Raw genomic sequence first — 15947 nt, 5'->3', positions numbered from 1 at the left:
AATGTTAGCTGCAGTCATTACTGCTACTCCTACTACTTTAAATTTTATTCCATATTCTATAGTTTTTCCCCCAGTATATTTAATTTGGGGTTTGTTTTTATTTCTATGGCTTAAGACCACCATGTTTCTTCACTGTGAAATTTTGTTTATGCTCATCTGGAAAATTCTCAGCCATTATCTTTTTGAGAGATGCCTCTCCAGTTCTCTAGTCACTCCTACCTGACTCCTACAGATCGAAGGTTGACCAACGCTTATTCAACCTGCCGCAACTCTTAATCAGTTTCACCCCTCCGTGCTCTGGTGCTTGGGATATGACAAAGGAAACAGACAAACAGATAAACAAAAACCTCCCTTAAAGAACCTGAGTGGGGCAGGGGGGAGATAAATAGCAAACGTTGTAAATAATTACATTATACAACATATTGGTTGTGAGTGCTTCAGGAACAAAGTAAAGGGGGGATAAGGAAGGGCAATTCCCATTTTAAAGAGAACAATCAGGGTGAACTTCATTGAGAAGGTAACATCTGATGGAAGACTTGAAAGAACTTGAGGACATTAACATTTAGATATCAGGGGGAAGAGCATGCCAGGCAGAAAAGCCAATAATTGCAGCAGTGCTAAGGCAGAAGTGTGCCTGATGTGCTGGAGAAACCAAGTGTGGCTGGAGCAGATGAGTGGAAAGAGATGTGAGAGAGGAAAAGAGGCTAAATTATGCAAGGTATTGTCAGGATCTTGGCTTTTATTGGGAGTGAAGTGCAGCTCCACTGCAAAGTTTTCAGCAGAATAGTGAAATGATCTAACTTACTTTATAAGGATTCCTCTAGTTTCTATGAAGAGAACTGAGCATTGCGGGGGGCAAGGGCAGAAGCAGGGAACCCTGCAGAAGATTATGACAATGATGGGGACTAAGATGGTGGCAGTCTGTAGAGGCCACTGAGATGTGCGGCCCAGACCCTCTTCAGGAATAAAGGACTTATGTTGCCTGGCTCTTTACTTTCCATTATATATACCAAGTGATTATTTCTCATATTTAAAAGAATAAATGATTTCAATATTTTATTTGGTAAATAAGCATTTAACTTAATTATAATTCTAATAGTTTTCAGTTAATTCCTTTGAATTTCTATATACCTATATTTGATAATAATTTTGTATCCTTTCTGGTATCTATAACTTTATTTTTCTTATTCAAGGAAAGGTACTCTTTTCCAGAGCCCCTGGAAGAAACACAGACAGCCCTGACAACAGCTTGATTTTAGCCCACTAAAGCCCATTTCAAAACAGTTCTAATCCTCAGACAGAACTGTAGCAGAATATATTTGCTTTGTTTTAAGCCACTAAATTTATGTTAATTTGCCACAGCAGCACCAATCAGCTAATAAAACTAATATAACTAATAAAATTATACAACTAATGTAATAATAAATTACTAATAAACTAATACAAATAAAATAAATACAAATAAATAAAATAATGCAAAAGGAAGTATACTTACAAATATCCTTCTATCATTGCCTACAGGGAAGACAGTTCCTAAAGAAACATTTGTATTAATTTTCTCTTTGAAACTGGTGGGAACATAGTAATGTTAGGAGAAGCGGCTTAAATATATATCCCTCACATCCCTATTGACTTAGAGAAGACAAGACATCTGAAACTGCTCTTGAGAGAACATCAGTGACTGCAGTGTGACTCTGATGATAAGCCAGAGTGGGATGTTACACATTACGTACTGACATGCAACCCCAGAATGCAAGCAAAGAGCTGCCAACTCCTATCTTAACCTGAGCTGTTTTAACTTCTGAGATCCAATTTTGTATCTGTAATGAAGATTGCAGCCATGAAATTAAAAGACGCTTACTCCTTGGAAGGAAAGTTATGACCAACCTAGATAGTATATTAAAAAGCAGAGACACTTTGCCAACAAAGGTCCGTCTAGTCAAGGCTATGGTTTTTCCAGTGGTCATGTATGGATGTGAGAGTTGGACTGTGAAGAAAGCTGATCGCCGAAGAATTGATGCTTTTGAACTGTGGTGTTGGAGAAGACTCTTGAGAGTCCCTTGGACTGCAAGGAGATCCAACCAGTCCATTCTAAAGGAGATCAATCCTGGGTTTTCATTGGAAGGACTGATGCTAAAGCTGAAACTGCAATACTTTGGCCACCTCATGCGACGAGTTGACTCACTGGAAAAGACTGATGCTGGGAAGGATTGGGGGCGGGAGGAGAAGGGGACGACAGAGAATGAGATGGCTGGATGGCATCACCGACTCGATGGGCATGAGTTTGAGTGAACTCCGGGAGTTGGTGATGGACAGGGAGGCCTGGCGTGCTGTGATTCATGGGGTCGCAGAGAGTCGGACACGACTGAGCGACTGAACTGAACTGAATGAAGTTACAGTTCAACTGTAAATTTGCTAGAAATGCTGTGACTGTATGAAGATGACAGTTAAAAATTAACTAGAAAATTCAACTCTGATTACTCACTAATTAAGTAAAAATTGAACTTTATGTGGATTAGATTACATATGTAATGATTTACTTTATTTAGAAAAGTTGGGAGTGTAAGTATAAGCTGAATGTGTAAGTCTGAACTACAGTTTTATAGCAGAATTACATCTAACATTTTTACATACAGCTGCAGAGGAATTTACATGGACTAAAGCCTCCTTTATTTTTGGAAAAGATATTTATAATGAATGTTTCTGAGAAATAAGTTATGTAATAAAAAGCATATAAGAAATGATGTATGTCTGTTGGAAAAATCAGTTTAACTTACAATTATTGCACAATTTTAAAATTTGTGGTGCGTCTTGTATTTCTATCCAAACTAATCTGGAGAATTTTCAAATGATAAAATTTCAAGAATCACTTTTTGAAACCCTGTGCCCTGATTTAAATGTTCATAAACCAAAGAGCAATTAGGCTTACAAGGCTTTGAAATGGAACAGACCTAGCCTGGGTCCTGGTAGCCACAAGGCAGAGTTTGAGCTCTGAGCCTCTGCTTCTCCATCTATAAAACAGAAATAAAGCTACCTGTTGTAAGAACTGGCTATAAAGTACATAAAGCATCTAGAGCAGTTGGGAAATAGATGGAAAAACAGTGGAAACAGTGTCAGACTTTATTTTTGGGGGCTCCAAAATCACTGCAGATGCTGACTGCAGCCATGAAATTAAAAGACGCTTACTGCTTGGAAGGAAAGTTATGACCAACCTTGATAATATATTAAAAAGCAGAGACATTACTTTGCCAACCAAGGTCCGTCTAGTCAAGGCTATGGTTTTTCCAGTGGTCATGTATGGATGTGAGAGTTGGACTGTGAAGAAAGCTGATCACCAAAGAATTGATGCTTTTGAACTGTGGTGCTGGAGAAGACTCTTGAGAGTCCCTTGTACCACAAGGAGATCCAACCAGTCCATTCTAAGTGAGATCGATCCTGGGTGTTCATCGGAAAGACTGATGCTAAAGCTGAAACTGCAATACTTTGGCCACCTCATGCGATGAGTTGACTCACTGGAAAAGACTCTGATGCTGGGAAAGGTTGGGGGCGGGAGGAGAAGGGGACGACCTAGAATGAGATGGCTGGATGGCATCACCGACTCTGTGGACATGAGTTTGAGTGAACTCCAGGAGTTGGTGATGGACAGGGAGGCCTGGTGTGCTGTGATTCATGGGGTCGCGGAGAGTCAGACACGACTGAGCGACTGAACTGAATTGAACTGAACTGAAGTAAATGATCAAGATAGAGCTGATAATCTCACTTCCAATCAGAGAATACTGGGAGAAAAATAAACAAAGACTTTTTCTGGTTTAGTTTCATGCTTGGCTAAGGACTCTCATCTTTTTATCACATTCTTACAGAGAAAAATACACTTTACAAATCCTTCTCTGACCTGTTCCCTTGATTTCCAACCTTATACATTCTTCCTGTGGTGTTTCTGATCTTAACTTCCATGCATGCTAAGTCACTTTAGTTGTGTCCACCTCTTTGCGACCCTATGGACCCTAGCCCATCAGGCTCCTCTGTCCATGGGATTCTCCAGGCAAGAATACTGGAGTGGACTGCCATGCCCTCCTCCAGGGGATCTTCCTGACTCAGGGATCAAACCCGCATCTCTTGAGTCTCCTGCACTGGCAGGAGAGTTCTTTACCACTAGTGCCATCTTGGAAGCCCAATACTTATAATTATCCAAAGCCTGCAAACTCAGTCATTCTTGATTCTTCCTTCTCGCTCAACCTGCATATTTAGCTAGTCACCAAAATCCTCCTGATTCTACCTTTGACAGTTTCTTCCTTCTCTCCTCTCTCCCTCTCCTTCCTTTTTTCCTTCCCCTTCTCTCCATCCCTCCATCCCTCCCACCTTCCCTTCCTTCCTTCCCTCCTACAAGTATTTACTTGAACATCTACTATGTGGCAGGCACAGTTCTAAAGACTGAGAATACAACCATGAATGAAAAAAAAATCACAAATTCCTGTCCTTACAGTGTTTGTTTTTGTGAAGGCAGATAGAGGGAAAAAAGTAAAATATATTGTATGTTATTTGCTGGTAAGTGCTACAGAGTAAAAAAATGCAGACAAGAGGGATAATGCATGCTCACATGTATATACTAGTAAAAGTTTGATGTGTATTTTAATTAGGAACCTAAAAGTGGTCAGGAAATGGGTCTATGGTAATAATAAGAGTTTGGGCAGAACAACAGCTCCCTGGGACTAGGTACACAAGCCTGGAGTTGAAGGGAGAGGCCCAGAAAGACCAAAAAGTCAAGACAAACATAAATTTGGGAGGTGTCAGTGTACAGATGGTATTTAAAGTCATGAGAATAAACGAGATCACCAATGGCAAGAACAGGGGGAAAAAAGAGGTTCAATGGCTTATCTTGGGGTCCTCCAGGGTAAGACAGGAAAATAAAGAGAAACCAGCAAAGGTGAATGAGAGTGCCAGCTAGTAAGATAGAAGGAAACCTGAAAGGATGATATTCCAGAAGCCAAATGAAGAGAGAGAATCCAAGACAGGGTGTGACTGAGTGACCAAACAGATAAAGTAAGGTGAGAATTGGAAAATGATCACTGGATTCAGCAACATGAAATAAGTTTAGTGGGACAGGTTGGCAGAGAAAAAGACTCATTAAGGAAGGTTCAAGAGAGAACAGGAGGATAAGACTTAGAAACAATATCTACAGATTTTAAAAAAAGAACTTTCACAACTCAGGGAATAGGGGAATGGGGCAGTAGCTGGAAGCGATGAGGAATCAGGGAAGATTTTTGTTTCACATTATTTTGCGTTTTTTTCCAGATGAGAGAAATAATAGCACATTTGTATAGTGAGAGGAGTGATCCAATAGAGACAAGGAAAACTGACGATGGAAAAACTAACAATTTCATTGCTTTTGAGTACCAAGGGGAAATGAGTTTCAGTGTCCAAATGCAGGGATTGGTTTTGTTATAAATAAAAGCATGGATAATTTATCCATAATAAGAGAAAGGGAGCTGAGTATATTGGTGCAGATGCAGATATGCGGAATACAGGTGGTGGTAGGAGTATGTGTGAGTGTCTTTGGGGGGTTGTTCTCAGAGCTTTTACTTTTTTCAGAAACAGGACTCAGAAGACAGAAGAGGTGGAGATTTGAAGAGAGAGGAGGTATGAGAAGTCTTCAAGGAGAATGGATGAAAACTGGACTAGGGAAATGAAGTAGAAATGCCAAGGAAAAGTAAGGACTTTCCTGAGGTTCTTGGTCATGAATTTATATAAAACCAGGCATCATGGTTGCATGCTTTTCTCCAGCCACTGTCAAACGCACACTGTAGCCACAGAACTGGGGGACAGCTGTACTTAACCAGGATTAAGGTGTTGTCGGGTAATTGCTACCAGAAAGCAGGAGAAGGGCAGGGAGATGAACACGCACTCAAGATGAAGTGGTTATAATGATAAGTCACGGTACTGCCGTGTCTCACATTTGCTCTCTCTGTTCACACAGGCCTCACTCTACATCAAGTGCCCGTTGAGGCTAGCCTGAACTGCCAGAGCTGTTCACCACCATGTGAAGCTAATCTCTCCTCATTGATCACCATGTGCATATGGCTCATGCTTATTTTTGCTTTTCCCTTCTCCTAATTCTTTGTCTTTTAAGAACCAGACATTTCCTCAGAGGGAAAAAAATACCAAATAATTTCATTTATATGTGGAATCTTAAAAAAAAAACACAAACGGACAAACGAAACAGCAATAGATTCATAGATACACAGCCAGAGGGGAGAGGGGTGGGGGGCTGAGCAAAATAGGTGAAGAGGATTAAGAGGAACAAGATTCCAGTTATAAAATAAATAAGTCATGAGGATGTAATGTATAGCACAGGGAATACAGTCAACAATAACTGGAATAACTTTGTATAGTGACAGTTACTAGACTTATTATGGTGATCAATTTGTAATGTATATAAATGTCGAGTCACTATGTTGTATATCTAAAAATAATATGTCAACCACACTTTTATAAAAAGTTAAAAAAATTTTAAGATAAAGGAAAAAGAACCAGACATTTCTTATAACATTTCTATTCTAAAGCCACCACTAAGCTGAACTATTCCCAGAATTTATTTCTCCTTTAATTGTATTTGCATGGAACATTGCATAAACCTCTATCAGAACATTTATCAAACTGTATTATAACTGTGTATTTGCCTTTCCCTCATTTTTCACTACAATGTGAGCTTAATAAACATTTTCTTATGCAGTGCCTGTATCAGAACAGACACTCAATAATTTGACATGAATACATGAATAAAGGATATCTGATTGCACCTGGGCCTTTCTTAAACTCCATTCAATGTCATTAAAATATTTGTAACTATGGCATATTCTAGCTTCCCTGGTGGCTTGGTGGTAAAGAGTCCACCTGCCAACGCAGGAGACATGGGTTTGATTCCAGAGCCCCTGGAGAAGGAGAAGGCAACCTACTCCAGCATTCTTGCCTGGGAAATCCCACAGACAGAGGATCCTGGTGGCCTACAGTCCATGGGGTTGCAAAAGAGTTAGACATGACAGCGACTAAACAGCAACGACAACAAAATGGCATATTCTAGTATGTCAGTATTTCTACTAAGCATATGCTAGATAAGTAAAGCATATGATAGAGAATTTGTCAGAAAACAGAAAGAGTAATTCCTATGTCTTCTCTTTACTATTGACAAGTTCTCCCCTATAAATACTTTATATACTTTAGACAGTAAGTTAACTTTTATAGGTTGTCATGATATCATTTAAGTACTCAAACGTGAAACTAAATTGTCAAATGACCCAATTTACTTCCACGGAATAAAGGGTTGTCTTCTGTTTGAACACATTTTAAAACTCTGACATAATTTAAAATTTTCAGCACAACTAAGTATTTTAAGAATTTCACACAAAATAAATGCTAAACTTTGGAATACTAGAAAGTTGACTTATTACTCAAAATGTTATTTCTATAATGTTCAATGTTGTTACTGAAAAAATGCAGGTAACTAACAGGAGTCACTCAGAAGAGTACCCGTGTATCCGTGCAACACAGGCCCAGATCTTCCTTCAGGAGGAACTACTGGAGACTTTCTCATTTATGTATGGACACAGTAATGCCACATGCTGTCAAATTTTGTAGTCTAGTCACAAAATCCAATACATGGGTTATTACACAAAGTGTGCTAGAAAATTAAGTTCATTCCATTAACATCAACAATTTTCCCATTGAGTAGTTGTGTTGCTGGCAGCTCTGCCAAAAGAAAGCCCATAATTAGTGACAAGAAAAGGCTTTCTTCTTTCTTATCTCATACATACACACACATTTGAGGGCATGTGCATACATGTATAGGGCTAAAAATTTTTTTCCAGAAAAAAAATCACAGCTCAATTTCTGATAATATTGTTTTCAATGCAAACAATTACATATACTTTCATTACTTAAAATGAACTTCTCTATGACAAGTCAAACTAATTATAAAATTAATTATGAACAAGCATGATCATGAAAAGTATTTTCTGGGTAACTATCCATATGAGGAAAATTTTGTTCTGCAAAATTCCCAAAGACAGAACTTAGGTGTTACAATTATCCATTTATTTACGTTGTAAGGACAAAGATCCACATTAAACCTTTACAGAGTACAGAGAATAGCAGAGGCTATGAGATCCATGACTGAAAAAATTATAGGAAATCTAAAAATAATGTAATTTGGACTAAAATGTTGATAAAAATGGAAAATAAAGGTTAAAGTATACTCCTATAGTACTTACTATCTGTGATATTGATTAATTTAATACCTAATGCTTTACACACATATTTTAAAACAATTTCAAAACATTTTTGCCTCTTTAACTAGAATGTGAGCCCCTTAAATATGGTATCATTATATATAAGGATCAATAAATATTTACTGATGACCATTCTGCTTTTTCTCAGAGAATGTATCCATTGTTTATAAATAGTTATGTTTGTCAGATTCTGTCACTTATAAGTTTCCCAAGTTTACGTGGTACACAAAGATGAATATGTCTTCAAGGGTTAATTCTGGCACTATGTGGAGAAACTGTAACGACTCTAATTTAAAATGTTATCCTTATAGACCCTGTTCATCAAATGAGGTAGGTTTTTTGTCTGGCAAGTCCCTTTCACCACCATCAAAAAACCTTTGTAGCTGTGAATTTAAATTGACAATCCTCTTCTCTCCAGCCACCAAAGGGGCAGAAATTGTGACATTTCCACTTTCTCTACCCACATACTGAAGTAGAATACTCAACACACTATAAGCTATATGATTATTGACCTTTGGCTGATATAATTTATGTATTCATGTTTAGTGTCATAATAGTTTCACGTTCAGGATCTAAATAGCTATCATAGGGAGGACCAAAGACTTTTATTTGTTTCATATTTTTAATACTGTGCAACATTAACTAATTTGTTTTATTTAGAAGTCAGTTGATAAAAAGATCCTTCACATTTAGAATTAAACTCTTAACTAAAGAAAATCTACAGCCCTCTATAATGACAATAAATGTGTAATCACACAAAACACAAGGCCATGACCCTATGTATATGTCCTGCTGAGAAGCAGAGTAGGTCAGGAAAGGTATTTGTGAATAAGTGATATTCTAGTTGAAAGCTGAAAGAAAAATAGGAATTTAGTAGAGGAAGAGGGGAGGGCAACAGTCTTTTACATCAAAGGAATTGCAGGTCTGATGACCCTGAGGTAGAAAAAAGCATAATGAACATGAGAAGTAAAAGATCAGAGCGGTTGGAATGCATAGTGCCACAGTGTTAGCGCAGACGTGAACCATGAGGCTAGAGATATGAACCAGCACATGCAGGGTCATGGAGGCCTTGAGAAGGAGTCTGGTGTTTGGGATTTAATCTCACAAGTAACACAAACTGATTGGTGTTTTTACAAGACCACTTTGAGCAATCAAGCAAGAAAAAGAAAAAAAAAAAAAGGCATCCAAATAGGGATGGGTGTCCCTGGTGGCTCAGCTGGTAAAGAATCTGCTTGCAATGTGGAGACCTGGGTTCGATCCCTGGGTTGGAAAGATCGCCTGGAGAAGGGAACAGCTACCCACTTCAGTATTCTGGCCTGGAGAATTCCAAGGACTGTATAGTCCATGGGCTTGCAAAAAGTTGCACATGACTGAGCAACTTTCACTTTCAAGTAGGAAAGAGAAATATTCTCTACTTACAGAGGATATGATCTTATATATAGAAAATCCTAAAGGCTCCATCCAAAATCTGCTAGAATCAATCAATGAATTCAGTAAAATTGCAGGATACAAAATCAATATACAGAAAACAGTTGTGTTTCTATACACTAAGAACAAAACAGCTGAAAAAGAAATAATTTCATTCACTATACCATATAAAAGACCAATAAAAATATGAAGGAATAAATTTAACCAAGGAGGTGAAAGATCTGTACACTTAAAACTACAAGACTTTGATGAAAGAAGCAGAAGACGACACAAGTGGAATAATATCCTATGTTCATGGATCAGAAGTTGCACTGTTAAAATGCCATACTACCCAAAGCCATCTACAGATTCGTGCAATTCCTATTAAAACTGCAATGGGCATTTTTCACAGAAATAGAAAAACGATCCTAAAATTTGTATAGAGCCACAAAAGAAACTGAGTAGACAAAGCAATCTCAAGAAAGAATAACAAAGCACCATACTTCCTGATTTCAAGCTATGCTATAAAGTTATAGTAATCAAAGCAGTAAAACACTGGCATAAAAGTAGACACAGGAACCAATGGAACAGAACTTAGAGCCCAGAAATAAACCACACACACACAGTTACCTAATATTTAACAAGGGAGCGAAGAATGCTTGGTGGAGAAATGAAAGTGTCTTCATTAAATAGGGTTGGGAAAACCGGATAACCACACGCAGAAGGATGAAATTAGACTTGTACCTTATACCACTCACAAAAATGACCTTGAAATGGACTTAAGACTTTAAACATAAGACCTAAATTCCGAGATATAAAATTCCTAGAAGAAATCATAGAAAAAAAGCTTCTTGACTTAGGTCTTCATGGTAATTTCCTTTTATGATAGTAAAACACAAGCTAAAAAGCAAAAATAAATAAGTGAAACTATATCAAACTAATAACCGTTATAAAGCAAAAGAAACTAAAAACAAAATGAAAAGGCAACCTATAGGAAGGGAGAAAATATTTGCAAATTTTATGTCTGATATGAGGCTAATATCCAAAATTTATTAAGAATTCTACAATTCAATAGCAAAAAACAAACAACCCAATTAAAAAGTGAGCAAAGGAAATTAATAGAAGTTTTCCAAATAAGACATAGAAATGACCAACAGGTACATCAAAAGGTATGCAACATTACTAATCATCAGGGAAACATAAATCAAAACCAGAATATTATCACCTCATACCTGTTAAAATGGCTATCATAAAAAAAGAGACAAGTGTTGGTGAGGGTACAGAGAAAAATGAACCCTAGTGCACTGTTGGTAGGAATGCAAGTTGGTACAGCCACTACAGAAAACAAGTCATAGAGGTTACTCGAACCTGCTCTTGACAGAGGGCTACCCTCTGAGTGGAGGGAAGAAGCCCCTGACTTCTGAAATTCTGCATCTACAACACAGAGCTGAGGAGAATGAGAAATACTGGTCACCTGAACCTTTTATGGGCTTTCCTGGTGGCTCAGATGATAAAGAATCCACCTGCAACGCAGCAGACCTGGGTTCGATCTCTGGATTGGGAAGCTCCCCTGAAGGAAGGCATGACAACCCACTCCAGTATTCTTTCCTGGAGAATCCCCATGGACAGAGAAGCCAGGCTATAGTCCATGGGGTTGCAGAGAATCAGACACGACTGAGCGACTAAGCACAGCACAGAGCCTTCTATAGAGATACTGCAGTCTTTGACTAGAAATTATTTGAAAAAGGAGCTCCATCTTCCTAGCCACGCTCAGTTGAATTGAAGCTTCCATCATGATGATCTGGGGCTATGAGGAGGGAGAGAGTGCATCACGGCTCAAGTGCTACAGATTGATTTGAGACTTAGTCCCTTTTCCTGAATAAATGCTTTTATTTCCTGACTTGACCTCTAATCTTAAGACAGTTTCCAGACACTTTAAATGTTTTGTTATTTTTTTTTTTTTGCTTTTTAAATAATTTTTACTGGTTTTGATTTTTCTAATAGGGATGGTACTGTGGACCTCCTTATGCCACAATACCAAAAGCGACCATTTCTACTCACTATTTCAGTTCAGAAACAAAAATTACTATATAAATGAAGCTTTAACTTAATTGTACACTCAAAATTTGACTGAGTGCCAGAAAATAGGTATCAGGCTACATATTTGCTACATAAGTAAATAAACTTTAAGGTTTTTATATTGTCCAAATTTTAATTAATAACAATATGTTAAAGAATGGGATTTTAAGTCTTAACTGTTTTTAAAATTTTTTAAATTAATGGCATATTTGAAATCATGGAAATGTCTTTAAAATTCTTTCCAAGGTTATTTCAAATTTTAATTTTATAAATAAATTTTATAAAATCTTCTGGACTTTAGTTCTTGGAATATACGATTAATTAAACCTTCTAGAGAGATTCTTTTTTAAAAAACTTTTTATTGGAGGCTAATAACAATATTATATTGGTTGGTTTTGCCATACATTGACATGAATCCACTCCAGGTGTACATGTGTTCCCCTTCTTGAACCCCCCTCCCACCTCCCTTCTCCCCTTATCCTCCCTCTGGGTCATCCCCGTGCACCAGCCCCGAGCATCCTGTATCATGGGTCGAACCTGAACTGGCGATTCGTTTCACATATGATAATATACATGTTTCAATGCCATTCTCCCAAACCATCCCACCCTCACCCTCTCCCACAGAGTCCCAAAGACTGTTCTATACACCTGTGTCTCTTTTGCTGTCTCATATACAGGGTTAAGGTTACCATCTTTCTAAATTCCATATATATGCACTAGTATACTGTATTGATCTTTTTCTTTCTGGCTTACTTCACTCTGTATAATAGGCTCCAATTTCATCCATCTCATTAGAACTGATTCAAATGTATTCTTTTTAATGCCTGAATAATACTCCATTGTGTCTATGTACCAAAGCTTTCTTATCCATTCGTCTGCAGATGGACATCTAGGTTGCTTCCATGTCCTCGCTATTATAAACAGTGCTGCGATGAACATTGGAGTACATGTGTCTCTTTCAATTCTGGTTTCCTCGGTGTGTACGTCCAGGAGTGCGATTGCTGGATCATACGGCAGTTCTATTTCCAGTTTTTTAAGGAATCTCCACACTGTTCTCCATAGTGGCTGTACTAGTTTGCATTCCCACCAACAGTGTAAGAGGGTTCCCTTTTCTCCACACCCTCTCCAGCATTTATTGCATGTAGACTTTTGGATAGCAGCCATTCTGAGTGGTGTGAAATGGTATCTCATTGTGGTTTTGATTTGCATTTCTCTGATTATGAGGAGTGTTGAGCATTTTTTCATGTGTTTGTTAGCCATCTGTATGTCTTCTTTGGAGAAATGTCTGTTTAGTTCTTTGGCCCATTTTTTGATTGGGTCGTTTATTTTTCTGGAATTGAGCTGCAGGAGCTGCTTGTATATTTTGGAGATTAGAGAGATTCTTATTGAACTCTTTTCTTAAACAGATACACAACTACAACCACTATTACCATCAGAGACCTGCTAATTCGACCTCTGGGACTGATTTACATTTAGTCAAGCAGAAACTGCCATGTGGAATCTAGATGTTTTTTCCATGACACATATTGACATTCACTCAAAATCACATTATCTATCTTCTATCTATCTGTGTGTGATCTTTAAAAAAAGAATATTATTTAAGCAATTCTACATAAATCACATATTTCCTAATTGTGATGTTTTCTATTTTGTTTCTCTTTTATCAGATATGAGAAAGACCTAGGTAAATCCAAACATCCACAGTATCACCATATGATGTGATCAAAGAGTATTCACAACTCTTCAAGCTGATTTCAAAGCACTTAATTATTTACTCAAGACCTTTAATAGAAAAGTATCATGTAAAAATGCTTTCTCTAAACATCTTGGGACAGCTGAAATGTGAAGTGGACACTCAATTTACAAATCTATGCCTATACCTCTCCTGGTTGGAACAGAGATGTAGCTCTTATCCTCCCACCTAGTCCCTTGTAAGAACAAAAGTTAACCTGATTCCAAATTTGGAAAATTTAACTTGATTAAAAAAACAAACAAACATGGTTTGGATTTTAGGAGGATTCAGTTAACAACAGAGATATTTTCTAAAGTAGCCTGAGTTAGAGAATTTAAAACAAGAACATTATATATTTTTTCAACTTACCTGATATAAATAATCTTCAAATACAAAATAATAATCATCATTGCTTGCTGTCAATTTCACATCCTATAATTAAAAGTAGAGAGCACTGAAAATAACTTAAATGAGTATGTTTATAGTACTAAGACATAAATGTAACATACAGAAATAATACTGAAATGATTTTATTACTTCACATATGATTATAAACTCCTCAATTAGATTTTATCACTGGATTTATCAGAAATAAATTTATAAAGTTACTTGACTGATATATGTGACACATTACTTGACTTCAAATTGTTTACACTTATTTGGGTTCCATTAGTAATTTCTTATTATTTATTTCAATTTTATCTCCTTTGAATCTAATATTTTAGTATCTTAAAATTAGAAAAGCATTTGCAATCACAACATCTAAAAGCAGCCGTAAAAATCTGGCTTCAAATCACTGTTCAATCTGGTCCTCCATTGTTCAAGCCCACATTCATGCCATTCCATCAAAATACCAAAAATCTTTGATGTTTTTGTAATTATTCATTTGCAAGTCATCACTTGTTAGCAAGTAAGACAAAGTTTATCTTTAATCTCACTAGCAAGAAAACAAACATGGTAGAAATATTGGAGAATGAGAAATACTGGTTACATGCCCCAAAGAAATATTACAGAAATCTATGCAAAGAAATATTACAGAAATCTATGAAAATAATGCCCAACCTACAAAATTCAATTGGGCTATTGATCAAAACAGCAATTAGAGGAGGATAAAATAACTTGTGGATGACCCTGGAGATAGTGAATATGTGCCAAGCCTAGAAAAACTGAAAGACACAGATTAAGAGAAAAGAAAGGAGTCAGTCTAAGTCACAACATGGACAGAAGTAGAGGTCAGGCAATCTCAAGGAGGATGATGTTTCCTCTAAGGGGGCTTCATTCCTGGGGATCAAAATTTTTTTACATAATACAATGGCTTATGGACCTCCAAAGCTTGTTCTATTCAACAGAATCTTATTCTTTGGTATTTAATTTTTTATATTAGAGAAAATTTTCTCTTTTATGAAGAAAAGATTGAGAAACACTGATATGAACTGTCAGATCACAGTAAGTGGGGGAAAATTGTAGATGGTGTGGATTCAAGACAAGTTTGTGAGAAAAAATACAATCCAGAGAGAATCATTAGATATTTTAGCTTAGGGAGGGTTTGATGATGTTCTGTACTTAAGCATTGCTTTGTTTCCTTCATTTCTTTAACAGCTAAAATAATTCTACTTTATTTTCAGTTAAATTAAAAATGAATCTTTGCCAAAGGGAGTTGTAATGAAACTTCAAATGATTATTTTTTTAATGCTCATTCCCTTAAGGGCTGACTTTAATAATATTTGGAGTTGCTCCAGTAAGATCAGCAGAGTTTAACTAACATAAGTAAAAACTCATGCTGTGGACTGTCACGACTGATTCTACCAAAACTTACATTCAACTGTTCAGACACAAGCTGTTTACCTCTTTCTCATGACAGATTTGCTTTACTGATTCTAAATGAAATTCATGTTGGCAGCAAAGGGAACTCTCATGCTAGTACTCTTGGATTTTTTGAACTTCTCTTGTGAGGCTTCTCTCATTTGAACAGAGAGGAGATTAAAAGTCTTAAAGCCCAAAAGATCTCTTAGGCTGTTGCTAAAATAATCCCCCGTGTACAGTCATTTGACCTCAAAGTCGACAGCAGTACCTGTGATCCAAATCTATGTAAGAACTTCAAGAGTTTTTCAAAAGAGTCAAGGTTTTTCATCAAAAGACTGTATCCTCTTACCTCCCCTCATCCTCCTCCCTGTAGAGCATAGTGGTTAAAGGTACGGGTTGTGAAATCAGATTACCTAGATTCAAATCTTGGCTTAACTACTTAATATATGAATTTAAACAGATTTCTTTACTCTTTGTTTACCTTAGTTCCCTCATCTGTAAGACAGTAAAGTAATAGTATTAATACTTCCTACTTTGCTATAATACATGTATCAATATGTGGCTGGTGAGTAAGGAAATGATGTCAGTATAACATGAGAATTGTGTTGGTTCAAATGCAATTTTCCTTTAAAAAGAGAAGTCAG

General features: G+C 36.9%; 1 protein-coding gene across 3 annotated transcripts in view; it reads right to left on the bottom strand.

Annotated features, from left to right (window-relative positions):
• The window catches only part of TBC1D19 (TBC1 domain family member 19), a 152728-nt gene that overhangs the window by 52594 nt on the left and 84187 nt on the right, over positions 1-15947 (bottom strand). For all 3 annotated transcript variants that reach the window (XM_055434264.2, XM_055434265.2, XM_055434263.2), the window contains exon 13: positions 13870-13932. In XM_055434264.2, the coding sequence (XP_055290239.2) occupies positions 13870-13932 (63 nt within the window). The remainder of the gene's footprint in view (positions 1-13869; positions 13933-15947) is intronic.

The sequence above is a fragment of the Moschus berezovskii genome, chromosome 5 (assembly GCF_049115385.1).
Source record: "Moschus berezovskii isolate FMDL1 chromosome 5, NW_MosBer_1.0, whole genome shotgun sequence".
NCBI lineage: Eukaryota > Metazoa > Chordata > Mammalia > Artiodactyla > Moschidae > Moschus > Moschus berezovskii.
Note: the sequence above shows the minus strand (reverse complement) of the source record. Positions and strands in the feature narration are given on the sequence as shown.